We start from the raw sequence: 17,853 nt of genomic DNA, 5'->3' as shown, positions 1-17,853 counted from the left end.
GCTGCAGGTGGTGCGGGCTGTGAGGGAGGTGAGAGCTCCGAAGGCTCTTACCAGCACAGTGAAGCGACAGAGAGGTGGAGGGAGACTGGGCAGTTGGGGCAGGACAGCGGGCAAGCTGGGGGTGAGGCTATGGGGCAGCGGAAGGTGTGTGTGAGGCGGGCAAAAGGGCCGGGAGGGGTCACAGAGCCCTGAGGAGGGGGGTTCCCTGAGCAGGCCGATCGTGGAGCCACCAGGATGGGATGGAGTCACCGGCCGCAGCACAGGAGCCACGGCCGGGCCCATGAGGGGAAGTTTAAAGACGCGGGAAAGGAGGGCGGCGGCGGCCGAGTGATCCCCGGGACAGCGGAGCGGCCGCGCGCGCCTCTGACATAGAGGGCGGGAACCCACTGTGAGGCGCGGGCGGGGCCGCGGGCACGCGCTGCGGGGCGGGGCCTGGGGGCACCGCCACCAATGGTGTGCGACCATGGAGGGGCGGGGCCTGCTCTCCTCGAGCGGGGAGAAAGTGACGGCCCACGGGGGGCGGGGCCGGGGCTGCCGGGCGGAGCTCTTACCAGGCGGTGCGCGCAAGCTCCGCTGGGTGACCCAGTGGCCTAATGGATAAGGCATCAGCCTCCGGAGCTGGGGATTGTGGGTTCGAGTCCCATCTGGGTCGTGCCGCGCTCGTTTTGTGGCGGCTCCGCGGGGTCTCCGCTGCCCGGGACCCCCGAATCTTTTACCGCTTCCGGCCCCGAGTTCCTGCGCTGCCCCGGCGCCGCGTCCCGCCGCAGGGATCGAGCGGGTGGGTCACGCTCCCCTCCCGGTGTCCGGGAGAGCCGCAGCCGGGAGACACCGGGCACGGCGCTGTCGGTCCGTGTTCTGCCCACCCCCGCTGGGAAAGCTTTTCCTCCTCCTCGAGCATTCCGGTGCCGCTGGAATGCTGGAAATAATCCAAACGCCACTACCGTGCTCTTAATGGAGATCCTGTCCAGGTAGAGAGTCTCGGGAAGCTGCAGACACAGCCCTGAATGAATGAGGGTTGAATTGCACCACCAGCTAATTCAACAGGAAAATCCTTGGAATACAGGTCTGCGGCATGCTCTACATGTGTGTCCGTCATTCCGTCCATCCATCCATCCATTCCCAGTACTAGCACTCACACTCCAGCTTCTGCTTGCTGCAGGTACCTACTGGTCACCAAAGCAATGTAGGAGGAGCCCTCCTCTCCCTCACCCTCAGTTTACATTCCTATTCCCTTAATTGCTATCTTGGGATAGTTTTGGAATTAAGATGTTTCAAATAACAGAGGAAAACAAGGATTAGTAAGTGCTGCAGTAGAAATGTAACTCCTTGAGTAATAGATGTGGTGAAATGTCACTTATTTTCCACACTATTCTGGTGAATTTTCTGTATCTTCCTTCACCCATCGCTGCTGGAGCCAAAGCCCTGAGCTTTTGGGAATCCTATTGAAATGCTTAATTAAGGCAGGACAAAACAAAGTGCTTAAACTAAGCAACAGAGAATCCCATGCCACAGGCATTGCTGAGGATTAGATTTTCTGTCAAGGGTGGGTTTTCGTGCCTTTATGCAGTTTTTAAGTTGTTGATTATCCCTTAAAGTTGTGAGCAGCTTCCACAGCACCCGGCAGCAGCTGGTGAGTTAAACTGTCACAATGGAAATCTTGTGTAGCAATAAGGTCACTCAGAAATAAGCCTTCTTAATTCAGTAATCCAAATCAGGGTTGGCTTGGTGTGTGAAAATTTGCAGTGTTTTTCATGATGGCAAAGAGAGATTTAAAAATAAAGCTGTGTGGGATCAGCAGAGCTTTCCCTTGCACTGGACAGTCACTACTGCATTTTGCAGTCTGAAAAGAATCACCGAAACTGGTTCCTGAAACTAAAAGAGATTAGCAGCTGCGTCACTGGAGGTGGCCAGAAATCCCCAAACACGTTCCATTGTCATGCACATCCTTTTCAGACCCTGCATCCCAGGGAGTGTTCCAGCCTCTCCCAGTCCCCTCCAGTTCTCCACAGCCAGGAAAACCAGGCTTGTTCCCCATGTTTTTTCCTTACAGAGTGCCACAGGAGGGCAAGATTTCCCCCAAAATAAAAATGTGCTGCCCAAAGCAGTGTGGGTGTGTTATTCCCAGGACACAGGTGATGCAGCCAGGGGGCTGTTCCCGATGGGAAGGAGCACGTTCCCCGCAGGCAGGGCTGGTGGAGGCAGCAGCTTGGTGCTGCTCCAGTGGGTTGTCCAGCACTGATTCCCGTTTCCCCTCAGGCTGCCTCTCATTAGCATGAATCGGGGGAAGGGCATAAAAGACTCCAGTTCATTTTGAGTCTGGAAAATCTTTACTTCAAAATGACAACCCAAGTGTTCTGGCTCCTCTGCTTTGTCATTAGATCATCTTCTGGTAAGTCTGTTACCTTCAGAGTGGGACTGGGGCACATCTGCCTTGGGAATCAGGGGAGGCTAAAGACAACCCAGCCTGTAGCCTTTTCAGCAGGTAAGGGCAAAAGACAGAAACATTTCAACTTGTTTGTGGGATGGGAATGTAAATTGCAATATTTAATTTGCCAGCATTGGGAAGAATTAAGAACACCTGGCAGAAGCAGGCAGGGAGCTGGTGCTCTGTCCTGCCAGCCACTAGTGGCAGGTGAAGCTGGATTTGTTTCTGCATCTGGAATGTTTATAATTTCTATGTGACCTTTCTCTTTTAGTCCCCTTCACCTGTAGCTCCAGGTGCCTAACTGACTTTAACATGTTCAATGTGCCTGCAGCAAGCTGTCCTGAGTGGATTTATTTCAGTTTTAGTGCCTCACTGACAGAACAGAAATAGCATTTACATCTTTTCCACTGGGATTTGGTTATGTTGCAGTCATATTTCTTAGGTTGCAACAACTAGGCAGAATATGCTGGTACAGGAGGAGGAACCCCAAGGTCCTGAACAGATTGAGTAGAGAAAAATGAACTATTTCTTGATACAATCCATGACTGAGGAGGTGTAATGAAGTGGTAGAAGAGTTTGTTTACACACCCCAGTCTGAGACACCTGTTCAGAGGGCACAGCTCCACACGGAACCATCTCCAAACCCCCCTTGCCTGCTGCTTTTGGCAGCTTGGACTTCTTCCACCCCTCTCTCCATGGACATTCTTTTGACTTTACGTGTGGCCAGCCCAAATATCAGGGAATCTTTCCCATGACAGCAGCTGGTGAGAGCACAGGGGGAGAAGTGGCAAGGTCAGCAGCTGAGTCAGTTATAGGAGATAAACCAGGACGTTGCTCATCTGTGTATGTCAAATCTCTCTTTTCACACAAGGAGCTGGGATCAGCCTCCTACACAGAATAACTACGGCCACGAACACCAGACAGAGGCTGTGTGTGGGTGAGCTCTGTGAAAACTCTGCTGGCTCACTGCAGGCATGCAGGGAAGGGCTAAAGGAAAAGGAAAACGGACTGCCAGGGGAAATTTCTCTCCTGCCAGGCTTTGTGAGATTCAAGAGAACAAGGTGAAGGTATAAATGAAAGTGTGGGTGACTCCCCAGCTCGTGTGAACAGTGCATTAATTTATTTTTACCCTGGATTTCCAGACACTTCCTCTCTTTCTCAACCCATGTTCTCTCAAATTAAGCAAAGCCTTGAAATAATTGTTACTCTGCAGCACTAGTCTAATTACTGCTACTATATGCTCCAGTGAGAGATTCAAAAGTGTGGATAAATACCTTTCCAGTAGCATCCAAAGCCCCTGAAGAGTCTGGATGACATTATCAACAGGCATCCCATGGATGGGAAAACCAAATAGTTCTGCTGTCATGGTCTTTTAAACAAGCATCCCAAATGGCAGCATGAACCTTGTTTCCTCAGATGCTCCCTGGAGATTCAGGGGTTTGAGAAAAGGGTTTGTTTTTAATTTGCAACAATAATAATGTAAAAATGCAAATCTCCTGTTTTGCTCGCACAGCTGCATCCCCTGTACTGAACCTTCAATATCTGAGTAGAGGAATGAGGAGCTCTACTGTGCTTCATCTATTGAGATGGGATGGATGCTTAATCTATTGAGCTATTTATTACTTTTTTGTCTTATTGTTGAAGGTCTAACTTATAGATTAGAGCCTCAAATCTTCCTATTCTGAAGCAGTTGGAAAAAAAGATTTAAAACATTGATTCTCTTTCTGGTTTTTTGCCTGTAGGATCCCTGCCCTATGCTGAGAAACCCAGCCTGGCTCTCAGCAAAGATGTTTTTAGCTCAGCAGCTGCTGCTGATGTTCAGATGAAAGTGCCAGCTCGGGGCACGGGCAGTGCCAGCGGGAATCCCGGGCTCCTGGGGATGCCTCCCGCCCTCCTGCAGCAGCCAAAGCCCCCGGGAATCCCCTCTCTCAACTCTGACAAGAAGAAACGCGGGGAGCCTTCCCTGGAAAACAGCACAGGGCTGAGGAAGCAGCTGGCACAGCACAGAGGGGTGCTGCCCCTGCACAGCCCGGCCCAGGGGGATTCTCCCACCGTGCTGGACCCGGGCCAGGCCAACAGGCAGCACACGGACCGGCGGCTGGCCAAGGCTGCCAACAGCCTGTGGGCTCGTGCCCTCCCCTCCCACCCACAGGGCACATCCCTGCTGGAACCTCAGCCTTTTCCAGGCTCTGCAACACTGGAGTCAAATGAGCCCAACACGCTGCACCACTTCAACCGACCAGGGAAGGCAATTCCCTACAAACAGCCCGAGCCCTTCACCAGGATCCCCAAACCCTCCTGGGTCACCAACCGCTGGTCACCCAGCCCCACGGACCTGGGGGTGCTGAGGAAAGGTAAGGGACAGGCTGCCAGAGCTTCCCAAAGGCTTTCAGTGCAAATGGGATGAGAGCTCCCCAAAGGGGCTATGTCTGTCCCTCAGGCTGTGTTCTTGTTGCAGATGCTGACAAGGAGAAGCTGTGTCTGAGCGAGTGCAGGAAGGAGTGGGATGAAGTGGAAGCTTTCTGTGCCAGCGAGTTTGGTAGGTGGTAAGACCTTCGGTCCACTTGTCACTTCTACTTTTAAAATACTGTGATTAAGATACGGTAAGTATGCTAAGTAATTACCAAGTATTCAAAAAGGACCCATCACAGCTCTTCATAAACATACTTGCATTACCCTTTCCCTACCTTGGGCTTTTTTCTGTTTCCTCTGGAGGAACAGTGTCCTTGGGACTGGTCAATGGAACTGAAAAGAAACAATTATTTTAGATACTCTCAGATTAAGCATTTCAGCTGGGTTATTTCTCTCTTACTGTTTAGAGCAAGTTTGATTTTGGAGATTGAAGTTTGAAATTAAAGTGGTAAACCAAACAGAACTAGGACTGTGATCCTCTCTCTAGAGAGGATTCTTCTTGAAGTTTCTTAGGATTCAGTGTCTTTAGTCTTTGTGTTCATATTGATATAACTAAAGGTGGCAGGAAACAGCCTGATATTTTTGTTTAAGACTGTTTAAGAACAAACATTTTCTGACTGAAACCCTGCCTTGTGCTTACAGACTTGTGAAACAGATACCAACTTTTTCTCACAGTATTTTAAGAGATAAGGAAAATACAAGCCCAGTGGTAACAGATGTTTCCATTTGTAGAACATAAACACGTTAGGAGACATCTGTTTTCTCTAAATGGAGAAGCCAGGAAGTGCTTTTTACAAATGCTGTCCTGCCTTGGTTTTTACCACTCTCACACATTCCTGTCCCACATGGGCTTCACAGCAACCTGACCTCTGTGTGTTTTAGCCCTTAACCAACAGCTATGATCCTAAATTGAAAGGACAGGTAGGAAAAAGTCTGAGCAACAGATGAGCCAAGGTTCCACAGCAGCGATCAGAGAGAACTTTCCCTTTCTTTATATTTACAGTGCAGATAAAAGAATAAATGACTGAATCAGAATTCTTCCCTTGAGGCAGGTGTAACACCAGGTGCAGTAGCCCCACTAACATTTTGCTGTTTTCCCATCCCTGCACTCAGCTCAACACTTGCCAGAGCCAGAAACTGGGAGAACAGCATTAAGTGTTTGTCTGAGCTCCCAATACAACCTGCTTGGTGCCCTTGTCTCTTGGTATAATAAGGGCCTTTTATTTCAAAAGCCAAAGTGTTTCATTACCAGCTTGGCTTTGTACTTCATTGGGAAGTTTTAAATTTGAAAATTTTACTTTGTTAGGTATATATGCCCACTTTTTGGATAGAAAATAGTGCTAAACCCATTGTTTTCTTCCATAAGAAACACCTGTAAAGCACAAGGTTTGCAAAGCAGCAAAACTTCAGGCAATGACCTCACCAGATGTGATTATTTGAAGCAATTCCTACTGCCCACTCCTGAGCCAAAGGATTCCTGCTGACACTTCCTTTACAGCATTTTAAATGGCATCCTTCACACATACCCTGAAAATTGCCACGATATAAAATCTGATCCTTTTTTCCCCTCTCCCTTAAAACAGCAGTGAATGGAATTGTTTATAACCTGGAAAGCCTGGGGAATGGAGTCCAGTGGATTACCCTGTTGGTAGACAGTGATGGATTGTACAAGATGAGTCGCCTGTACGTCACTCCTGACGCCTCCTTCTTCCGAGTTCACATCCTGGTTGTGGATACTTCAAACTGCAGTAAACCGTGTCCAGAATTTAAACTTGGTAAATCATTCCAGCTAAATCCATTCTGCTATTCCCCTGCATGCACTGCAATCTTAGCCTGCCCTACTTTAATAGGCTTAGGCTGGTTGTTGGGAAAATTTGGAAGAAAAGTATTTACTCAAAGCTGGGGCCTTTTTTCCTTCCAAGTTTCTCAAAACTTTCATAAGAGAACCAGCTGCATGAAGTAGTCAGGTACCAGCGCAGCTCTTTCTTAATTCTGTCCAGTTGCAAAATGATGGCAAGTTTTCAGGATTCCTAAAACAACATAAGCAAGAGCTTAAGCTGGTGTCTTTGTAAATCATTCAGTTTTCCTTTTAAGTGCAAGTTTATCAAATACCAGCATTTCCCCCAACAGTAATTCATCATTTCCATGCCAGCACCAACCCCAGGTCCCAGCAGAGCTCAGGGTGCCCCATGTTCAGGATGTTTCCATGGGCACAACTTCACATCTGTTCCCAACCCTGTGCCCTCAGAGTGACCCCCTGTTCATTCCCTGTGGCTCAGCAGCCCTGTTTGCTTTGTTTTGCTGTTGCAGGCAGCAGGTCCATCCTGATGAGCCCTGTTTGTTTTGCTGTTGCAGGCAGCAGGTCCATCCTGATGGGCCCTGTTTGTTTGTATTGCTGTTGCAGGCAGCAGGTCCATCCTGATGGGCCCTGTTTGTTTGTGTTGCTGTTGCAGGCAGCAGGTCCATCCTGATGGGCCCTGTTTGTGTTGCTGTTGCAGGCAGCAGGTCCATCCTGATGGGCCCTGTTTGTTTGTGTTGCTGTTGCAGGCAGCAGGTCCATCCTGATGGGCCCGGTTTGTTTGTGTTGCTGTTGCAGGCAGCAGGTCCATCCTGATGGGCCCTGTTTGTTTGTGTTGCTGTTGCAGGCAGCAGGTCCATCGTGATGGGGCACATCTACCACAAGCGCCGGCAGGTGCCCGCTGAGCTGCTGCCAGCCCTGCGCGGGCGGCTGCGGCCAGGGGACGGCTGGGTCGGGAGCAGCAGCAGCTACGTGAGGAGATTCAACAGGAAAAGGGATCTCAGGGTGAGGGCAGCGCGCTCCAAGTGTCCATAAGGCTCCAGGAGCTCCGTGCAGGATGTGGGAGCAGTGGGATCCACCCTCAGAGCACAGCTGGGCACGGGCAGAGCTCCCTCCAGAACCGCGATCCAACACTTCTGTGCTTTAGCAAACACGGGGTGCCTCAAGCAGGCGCCCCTGGTGAGGTTCAGCACAGAAGTCAGTCTAGGGAATGGTAACTGGCTGTGAATTTGCTCCAGCTGCTTTCAGAAACACAGGTTATTGTTGCTTTCCCTGCTGAAGTGCCCCGAATAATCTGTAATGCAAAATTCTGGAGCTTCGTCCTTAGTACACAACAACTGCACTTTGAACCCTTCACTTTGAACACAGATGATACCACAGCTTTATCTACACAGGATGCTCACTGTGCTTTCACAGTTCTGCCTAAAGTATCACATGCATTTGATTTCAGAGAAACCAACACCACTAAGTACCATTTATATTATTTTTGTCCCCTCAACCGTGTCCATGGTATTTCTGAAAATTACACCATTCTTCCAGCAGAGCTGGATGTTCACACAAAGTATGAAGAATAGAGTGTAGTAATTTGAGTATATGGACACACTGACTGCAAGAAAATCAAGAACTGAAAAACACAAATGCCCAGTTGTGTTTACAAGTGACAGCACAGGGAATGCAAAATAAGCATGGGCTGCACACACTGGGTGTGCCTGGGCACTTCATCCCAGAGCTGTGCTGAATGCCATTCCCCAAGAGAAATATTGCCAAGCTTGTACTTGCACAAGAGTAAAGTTACTTTTTAAATCAAAAAGACAATATTTTATTACCTTTAATGTGGTGAAATTGAGATGTTTGTTGTTCCCAGTCAATATTCGCAGATAATAAACCTGTAAAAGAAACTAATAAAATGCTCATGAGGTTCTGCTTTCAATGTCTCCTGGGTTCTGGAAAACCCAAAAAGCTTATTGCAATGATGTCACACAAAGGTACCTCATTGTGTGACAAGTTGGCTGAGGATTTGATACATATTTATATTAAGAAATTTTTAAAATGCAGTACAGCTTAAAACCCCACATACACAGTGATATGATGTGACCTGCCACAGGAAGCAGTTGCTTCTGTAGAAGCATTTTGTGTTTTGAAATGAGGTGGTTCTGACACACTGTACTTGTCACACATCTCTGCAGCTTCATTTAGTGTCACTGGAAAGCCATGGAGCAGGGGATGGGATAGGCTATGCTGCATCAAGTATTTCTTGATATGGAGCCAAATATCAAGACCAAACATCCCATATTTGGGACCCAAAAGGCTCTCACTGGAGGATAGAAATTTACTCATAGTATGAGTCTACCTAAAAAGTACCATGTCTCACTCTTGGTATGTGAAAGACTTTGCATGGAGCACAGAATGGATTGATGGAATTTTCCTGAGAAAATCTGAGGGGGTTTTGATTTGGCAGAAGGACTGTTCTGGCAATGAATCAAAGCTCCAGAGCGACTGGGAGGGACAGAAGGAGGAAGGGTTACATGTGCATCTTGAGTTTCTTTGTTTCTATTTTCAGGGGAAGTCCAGCAACTCCTCCAGGCCAGAGCAGCAGCCCAGCCCCATTCCCGTTATCCTGCTCCAGCCCAGGGGAGTGTGTGTACAAACGCAGCACAAACTTCCCTGTGCTGCCTCTGGGAAGACACAAGCACAGGACACCAGGGCTAAGGACATCCCAAGCCCGAGTTCAGTGCCCGTAACTGACACAAAACAGTGGGATACAGATGTTGCTCTGGGAGCCTGAAAAGCCATTTATCCCATGTTCTCCTCCTGTGCTACCAAGTCCTCTTACCTTTCCCTTCTTGATTGGACGGACCCTCCTTAAAATGCTCCCAACAAATCCCTCTGTGTCACAACCTCACTGAGACAGGGCTGGAGCATGAGCAGCACTGTTGTCACCAGGCTCATCACATACTAAACAATCCTCCTGAACAATTCCTAGACTGACAGGATTTCCAGTCGTGCACTCGCTATTCCAAAACCCTCCCAGCAATAACCACACTGGGAACTGGATGGCACTCATGTTCAACAGCTGCCACGGTAATTTCGGTACCTCACAGTCAATAATTTCCTTTCCAGCAGGATAAGTATGGAAAATCCTGCTGCCACCACACAGAAATCTTGGTATAAAGGAATAACTGTTCTCATCCCATCTGTCCAGGGGTTTACTCAAGGCTTTAGGATAAATCCAACTTCTGACTGTACTTTAAATCTCCATTAACTTCTGCATGAACTAAACTGAGGTTGAGGACAATGGCTTCAAATCTGAGGAGATAGAAAAGGAAAATCAAACTGGCACAGGTCACATTATCAATATCTTACAACATATGACCATTTCAAAACAACGGTTGCAATAATGTATAAAACACAAAAAAGCCAAGGACTGAGCAGAGATCACAAACCTTATGAACTTTATGCTTGATGGCAGCTGGGGATTAATTACAAGTGATTTATTTCCTGTAACACCATTTAACTATAAAACATCACCACTACTAAATCCAGAGAAGTACCTTGACCTGCCTAATGGCAACTGAACACAATGAAAGAGGCTCTCATGGAATCACAAAATGGTTTGGGTTGGATGATTAAACAGCAGCATTCAATTATATGTATGGATTATTTCCCTTCTCAGCCTGATTCACAGTTACATATGATCTGGCCAAGCCAAGACCTATATCCAATAACATTATCAATGTTTCATTAGAAACACCACCAAATCCATGTCAAACACATTACTTTATTTGTCTAGGATGATGTGTTCTATAAGGTACAAAAAAGTACTCTTCAGTTTGCCACAATTTGTTAAAAACAGCAATCTATTGCCTACAGGTATGAAAGGTTTAAATCATGTCAATATGGATTTAGGTATGAATAAATAGTACAGAAATGCTGAGAAATTGGGATGAGATGCAGGATATGTCCCAGTGCTGTTAAAGGTGAGATTTTTCCTTGTCCCATTAAAACACAATGCTTACAATGTGCAGCATTTTTTTTTTTTTTTTTAACTTCAAAGGACAACATAACTTAAATGCAACTACTCTTCTTTGACTTTCAGAAGCATAAATGGATTATTGTTTCCACACTGAACAAATAGTAATTTTCACAGATAGGTTAAATGACAACGTTTATATGTACAAAAACACACAGGTTTTTAGTAGATAAAATCCCCCCAGAAGAACCTGAACACCTGAGCTGGAAGTGTAAGAAAGGGTGGTCAGTAGCAACATCTTTTTTAAGAAAAACAACAGAGGAGGTTCTTGCATAGCAAGGTGTGAGGTTAAACCCAAAAGGAGCTTATCCATAAATCAGGTAAATCCCAGACCACTGTAGAACAGAAGCTGACTGTGAGTTAGTGCAAAAGCTGGTCAGCTGGGTGAGGAGCTGCAGAGAAACCAGGGCTGGGAACTACAGACAGGTACCAGAGGAAGTCAGTCACACACAGAAAAAGAAAAGCCTCCTCATCTGCAATTTGCATCTTCTTGAGCTCCAGTTCATCTCTCAGGGCAGCGCTGCTCCCACAGGAAACACGAGGCAGCCCCGGAGGCTCCCGGGGATACAATTACAGGTGGAACTCCACATGGCAGAGCACTGGCACAGATCACTGAGCTCCGGGGGGCAGGGACGCCTCCCAGACACCTCCTGCCCTTCACAGTCCTTCAGGCACCACTGTGGGAATGCTCTATTGGGATAACAGGGCTGGAGCTCCCTGGCCATTCCCACCCTGCTCCTTGCACTCCCTACACTCCTGCACAGACCCCCAAAGTGTCTCACACACGTGGCAGCACACACTCAAACACACCTACGGCTGTGGGGAGAACAATGATCTCCATTTATTTTGTTTCATATACATCCATATTTTGAATTTTAATACAAAAGAAAAAAAATTAGAATCTGACAAATGTTTACAAACAAGATACCTTCAAATAGATTTTACTCAGTTCAGTCTGGTGCAGAGTAAATGACAAATTGTACTGTTTGTTATATTCAAGGCAACAGAGTCTGTAGTCCATGACCACTCAGCCCAACTTTTATGCAAGCTTGTTTTTATCTACCATGAATGATAAACTCCTTGTTGATTCCCAGTCCTGTGTGTGTGCACATGTGTACATAGCAGCTCCTTTCATAGAAAGAAAAGACATCTAGAGGTCTTCTTGTACTTTTACCTACAGGAATCATGTTAAGATACAGAATGGATTACATGGAACCGGGGCTGGATTTTATAAGAAAAAATAATTAGCTGACAAATGAGGGCAGCAATAAAAAAGCGTCTTTTTTGCAACAATAAATAAATACAGTCAAAGTTTTCTGTGTGGACTTTAAACCAGCTTCTTCACTGAAGAACAGACGTGGCATTTCCATGGAGTTAATCATGACCCCATTTACTGTATCTTTTTTCTTGCTTTCTTTCTCTCTCTCCTTCAAGAAAACAAAGTTTTCCTGCTTCTGCCACAATAGTACAACAATTTGATCTTGACAAGAAAGTGGTGCTGCTGATTTTTATTTCTTTGTCCTTTGGACAAAATAAGCCAAGAATATTATTTGACTGTTGTGACCAATAAAAACGCAGTTTACATCAAGTCTTGTCAGGATAACCTGACTAAAAACATCTGGCTCCTTAATTAAAAATTGTCAGACAACCAGATCCTTGCTCGTGTGTTTGGTTAACACGCTGAACTCTAAGAAGCTGTAGACTGCAGTTTGTTGTTATGGGACCTGCAGAATACAGAAGAAAGTGAAGAATTAAGCACTCTTCAGTTTGGAGAACACAGTTGCTGCAAGGTGTTGCCAAAAATAAATCACAATGAGGGAATTACCACCATGTTGCTTTCATTTATTTTTTTTCCCTTCAGACAAAATAGTGATTCTCGCTCTGAATTTTAAGCCCATTTTCTCCTCCAGAATACAAATATTTCAGTACTTGTAAAATGCAGTGTGTCACTGGGATTTTCCAAAACGCCTGAAATCAGTTTTACTCACATATTTACATAATAGTAGTCCATCAAAAGGAAAGCAAAAAGACATTTTTAGTTGTGAATATTTATAATAAGATCTACTTTGCTTAAATTTATTCAATAAGTCTTTGGATTAACTTACTAGAAAAAAAAACTTAACAGGCATGTTAAAATCACATTTTTCCTAAGCAGAGTTCAGCAAAACTCCTCTTTGACATTCACAGTTTTATTAGTGACTTAAACTAAAACAACAGAATACAAGGTTTCCATGATTAATTTTTCCTTTTTCTCAATACAGTATTTGAGGAACGGAACAGTTTTTTGTTAATACAGTTATGTTCACCAGTGTGACTGCTGGCAACAAAAACAACATTTACTTTTTAGATAAATTATCTGGACTTTTAGGGCTGTTTAATGTCATTGGATTGTACAATAAAGTGACCCCAACATCCAGTTCTGATTCCAGTTAAAAAGTTCAGACTAAAGATATCACAATCTGCAAGAAAAGAAAGAAGACGGATGGTATAAATGAAAAACAATAATAAATAAATGCAGCAATGAAATCAGTGGGCAAGCACAGGGAGTGCTGGGGACCCAGCTAATGGCAGTGACACAAACATGGGTTGAAAAACACCTGACAAAAATCATTATTACAGTATTGAACTGGAAAAAAATGCACATCCTTTTTTAGGAATGTCCATGTAAGGGAAACGCTCTATATCAGCCCATCTTAAAAAAAATTTAAAAGTTTAATTTTGAAAGGTAAATTTTGAATGCTTCATTTTTTGTACCCTACTTTAAACCTTATTCCCTGTTTCAAAGGTGGTAAAGTATAAAAAGATGAGAGAAGGAGTAACACTGAAGTATTTTAATTTCTTTCATTGGATTAGAAGCTTTACAGCAGGATTGTCTCTTATTAGCATGAGAAGTATTTACTGCAGAGTAGAACATCAGAACAACTCAAACACAGTATTTGCCTTGATCAGAAATTAGTAAGTTTTCTGCAGCAAAGAGTTGAAGTATCACTCAAATTTTGCAAATTTATGATATCTCCCAAATTTTTAACGACTCCTTTTGAATAAATATTCCAAAGTAACCTTCACAAAATCACATTTAAGCCTTAATTTTGAGAAAATTTTCCAGGAAAGTGCTTGGAACAGCAAATCCCAGTGTGAATGCAAGATAAGCTTAGAAAGGAGATTTCAGGGGTCAACACAACACCTGTGGTTAAGAACACTCCAGCTTACCTGCTTGCCTTAAATCCTTTTAGTTTCTGTACAAAGAAAGACTCGAGCACTTCTGCACACTGGTAAAAAGGGGAGTCACTTGGATTGTAGTAACGGCAGTTATCAAAAATTTTGGTCATGTCTGCCACAAATTCCGTGACCTTTTTGTAGTAGCGTTTCAGGATTCTTTCTTCCATAGTAGCAAGGTCTTTAAAGAAACCAAAGATTGTTTATATGAGAGACTTTCATCCTAAACAGAAATCTACATCATTAAGACTGTGGGAAACAAAGCATTATTCAGGTGAGAGGCTTTTCAAGGAATGCTGGCTGTGACTGGTGACAGCAGCAGGTCTCCCTCAGAAGAGACACTTAGGCATGAATATGTTGTGTGCAGATAAATTCAATAAAATGCAAGAATCACCATAGCATCACCTCCTCCTCAGCCCCTGGAGTACATATCCCAACCTTTGGAGGAAGAGCTCATCACAGAGACAGAAAAGAATTGTCCTCTTTGAATAAAGAAATTTAAAAACATGAATTCTATCCTATTGCTGCACTGACTTCCACATTCATCAGTGAGACTGGCAGTATTTGGGGTGAAGGAGTCAGGCTAGAAGCAGATAAAACAGCCCTCATGAACTTCTGAATATATCAGTGAGTAATCACAGTGTTTCACCACCTAACCTGTGTATTTTGTATTTTGTGCATTTTGCAAAATATGACTGGAACATGTCAGCAGGAAATTAACTTGCTATTCCAAAGCCCAAACCCACTCACTCAGGCTGTTTTCACCAACACTTACCCATTGGTTCTTTGATAACACCATAATAATCTGGTGCATCGTTGGGATCTACTGGTTCTAGGAATGGCCATGCCATTTTGTGAGCCTGGCAGGGAAACAGGAGAGAATAAAAACATAAAATTAAGTTAAATTAGGCACTACTAATAGGTAAATATTTTCATCCTTTTATCTGCTGGGGTCTGGAGTTGAATTTCAGGAAGAAGTACAGCATTATATGAAAAAGGAACCAGTTCTCATCTGATGCCTGGGTAAAGTTTTAAATGTCAGTGACCCAGTAGCTGGGCTTCAAAACAGGAAACTGAAATTCAGACATAACAGGATACTGTGCTGAACAGGCTGCATGGAAAAGAACAGAATGAATTTACTGAGAGTGCTTTCAAATACCCTGAAATTAATATGCTTTTATAAATGCATGCAAAGTACAGGACAATGCAAAATATTACTGAGAAGATTTCTGTTATCATGATTTTAATAATTTTACCAGAATTCTTAAAAATTCTTTATCATTGTAGCAGAAAAAGCCTATTTGTGAGTGACAGACAAACCAGAAATATCAGACATTATTCTTATTATCAGGATGCCATCATTTACATGCTGATAATGATCCCCTGTGAGAACACTCCTGAAATCTGGTAACACTCAATTAAAGTAAGGAAGTGTGGATCACAACCCACAGAAAACTGATCTGAGAACAGAACACTGCACCTTCCATAACCTGTGCAGTTGGGCTCCCACTCTGCTTTTTGGGATTCTAAACCAACTTCCTTTAAAAGCCTTTCCCTGAAGGGATTGTTTAGTTTCACCCACTCAGGAGTAGTAATTTACTAATTATTGTAATTATTCCTCAGCACAATAACTCCAAGCAAGTTTGCAGCTGACACAGTGGCACAGCTTTGCCACTCCCTCAAGTCTCAGAGCTAATAAGGATAATTTAATAATAATTTCCTCCCAAACCCACTGGGATTTCACACTCCCTGATGCTGCCACCCTTGTCCTCACCTGCAAGGAGCGCAGGACCCTCCTCAAGCCTTCATAGTCTTTATCTGTGAGTGGACTGAGCACAGTCATGGCATCCTCTGTGGACTGGCACTGGGGACACACGTACTCATCAATGAGATCGGCCTCGCTCTGCAGGATGCCCACGCAGCGCCCGTGGTACCAGTTCTGACACCGGTCACAGCCAATGTAAAATCTGCAAGAGCCAAACCAAGTGTCAGTGGCTTCATCTATTTCAAGTCCAGGTTACATTTAAACACATAAACCTGCCATCCCCTGCATACAAGCAGATACTTGGCATGATTAAAAACAACAGATAACGTCAGATTTCAGTGACAAATTCTACTCCAACTGCTTTGGTATTTACAGACCATTTCAAAGCACGTTCCTAAATTTTATACTTTCAAGCAATCAAGATTACAAAAATAATTCCTCTACTTTAGAGATTAAAGGAACAGTGTAAAGCCAGAAGCCTCACCCAGCCAGTATCCAAACCAATTCAAGATGCATTTTGCACAAACTGGACTACAACTAGGGCTTGTTTCACTCCATACAAGCACTTTTCATATGGAAGCATCAGCCTTGTAACTGAATACAGAGGGAGTATTCTGACACAAAGCCTTACAGTAAAAGAATGTATATAATTCACATATATATAATAATATACCAACCATATACCCCCATACTAAAATTATGTTCTCCAGACAGATCAGATTAAACCACAAAAATATCCACTAAACATAGCATTTGTCTTTTAGTCTTTCTAACCATCCCCTGTTAAATAAATAAAATAAATAAATAAAATAAAAAAATAAATAAAAGAAAATAAATCCCAATTTAAAGTACATGGTGTTTTAGTAGTTTGTTATTAAAAATAAAAACCACAATACATTTTAAACACCCTGAGGGACTTCACTTTTCCTAAACATTTACTAAACAAAAACATTCGGGAGGGGGAGACAATTACTGGAAAGCAATTTGTATTATGAATGAATACAATATATGCAGAATAACTCGTTTTTTACTCTTTGCAAGGAACAGGAAAGCACAGTCAGAGCAGTTTTGCTACCTAGACATGGAATAAGAGGTTCTTATCCGAACTCACTGCGACTCATCATAAGGTGTTCTGCAGATACAGTACAACTCCTCACTGCTGCCCTCTTGTGCCCGTTTACACTCATTACAGATGTACACATCCATTTTCTTAGCCTCCTTTTCTGTGATTCCAACACATTCTCCATGATACCAGTTAGTACAAAGATCACAGCCAATATAGAACCTAAAAGTGTTCACAATGAAAATGACAATGTAATTGTCATTTCAAATGGCATGGCACTTTTCCCTGCATTTCTCTCTGATGCGCTTGTTGCTGAGCTACTTTCTGTCTCAGCTTCCCTGCACCCTATCCTTACATCTCATGCTGCAGCTAGACTGGCATAAGGTCACTTGGGTCAATTTTAATTTGACAATTCATCAAAATGCACATGTATTAATATGTACATATTAATATGTAACCAGACTTTGACAAAGCTATGGGCTAAAAATCTACTGTCTTCAACGTGTGTGTGAAAAACTATCAAAGGCACAAAAAGACAAGGCCAAAGGAAAAGGTTTACATTTTCAAAATTGCAGCTCAAAAGCCACTGAAACATTTCCTTAAGGTTTGAAAATGTAGGTCTCAGTTAATTTAAAAAACAAAAGCAAAGCGCAAACACCAACTAGGAGTTACGAGTACACTACAAGAACATGCAACCGGCAGTGTGTAGGTACATCTTGGTGTAATGACACAAAAGAAAATGGGGTCAGGGCATGACTGACAATTTTAAATCTTGGTGGGGTTTTTTTTGGGGGGGTTGCTGTGCACTGAAAAACTGATAATAAACTACTTAAAACTGTGACATAGTGGAATTTTGAGTGAATAATGTCTCCTCTCAGACACAGCTGTGTGACAGAACCAGGTATGGTATGACACAAAGTGGAGGGAACCAGGGACAGAATCATGGGGATGGGACCTTGCACAGAATGATGTGACAAAAGTGTAAAATATTATGCCAGGATGTTTGTAACTTGTGTATGGATCCCTCAGAACACACCTATGAACCAGTGACAACCAGATGGGCGACGCTCACATCCATTCTCTCTGCCTAAGCAAAAGCAAGCAGACTCAGAACCTCCATCCTCCTGGATTTGGAGACCTCCAT

General features: G+C 44.1%; 2 protein-coding genes and 1 non-coding gene across 17 annotated transcripts in view; 2 read left to right on the top strand and 1 right to left on the bottom strand.

Annotated features, from left to right (window-relative positions):
* The first annotated feature begins 579 nt into the window (after positions 1-579).
* TRNAR-CCG (transfer RNA arginine (anticodon CCG)) lies at positions 580-652 on the top strand. The gene has a single exon. It is a non-coding gene; the product is annotated as a tRNA-Arg (tRNA).
* Positions 653-2,170: 1,518 nt separating this feature from the next.
* C18H17orf58 (chromosome 18 C17orf58 homolog) lies at positions 2,171-8,553 on the top strand. The gene is made up of 5 exons (XM_056505737.1): positions 2,171-2,389; positions 4,168-4,779; positions 4,884-4,964; positions 6,421-6,612; positions 7,483-8,553. The coding sequence occupies exons 1-5, from the start codon at positions 2,338-2,340 to the stop codon at positions 7,668-7,670; spliced, it is 1,125 nt and encodes a 374-aa protein (XP_056361712.1). The 5' UTR covers positions 2,171-2,337; the 3' UTR covers positions 7,671-8,553.
* Positions 8,554-10,393: 1,840 nt separating this feature from the next.
* BPTF (bromodomain PHD finger transcription factor) overlaps positions 10,394-17,853 on the bottom strand; it is a 52,593-nt gene continuing 45,133 nt past the window's right edge. For 11 of the 15 annotated variants that reach the window (XM_056505706.1, XM_056505718.1, XM_056505707.1 and 8 more), the window contains 5 exons: positions 16,758-16,931; positions 15,656-15,848; positions 14,657-14,741; positions 13,876-14,062; positions 10,394-12,389 (listed from right to left, as the gene is read on the bottom strand). In XM_056505706.1, coding sequence (XP_056361681.1) covers positions 12,353-12,389; positions 13,876-14,062; positions 14,657-14,741; positions 15,656-15,848; positions 16,758-16,931 — 676 coding nt within the window. In that variant the 3' untranslated portion in view covers positions 10,394-12,352. Of the gene's footprint in view, positions 13,125-13,875; positions 14,063-14,656; positions 14,742-15,655; positions 15,849-16,757; positions 16,932-17,853 lie in introns of all 15 variants that reach the window. The other 4 variants (XM_056505713.1, XM_056505722.1, XM_056505708.1 and 1 more) reach the window with 3 other exon arrangements.

The sequence above is a fragment of the Oenanthe melanoleuca genome, chromosome 18 (assembly GCF_029582105.1).
Source record: "Oenanthe melanoleuca isolate GR-GAL-2019-014 chromosome 18, OMel1.0, whole genome shotgun sequence".
NCBI classification, from domain to species: Eukaryota; Metazoa; Chordata; class Aves; order Passeriformes; family Muscicapidae; genus Oenanthe; species Oenanthe melanoleuca.
The sequence above is the reverse complement of the archived record's forward strand: the minus strand, read 5'-3'. Positions and strand labels throughout refer to the sequence as shown.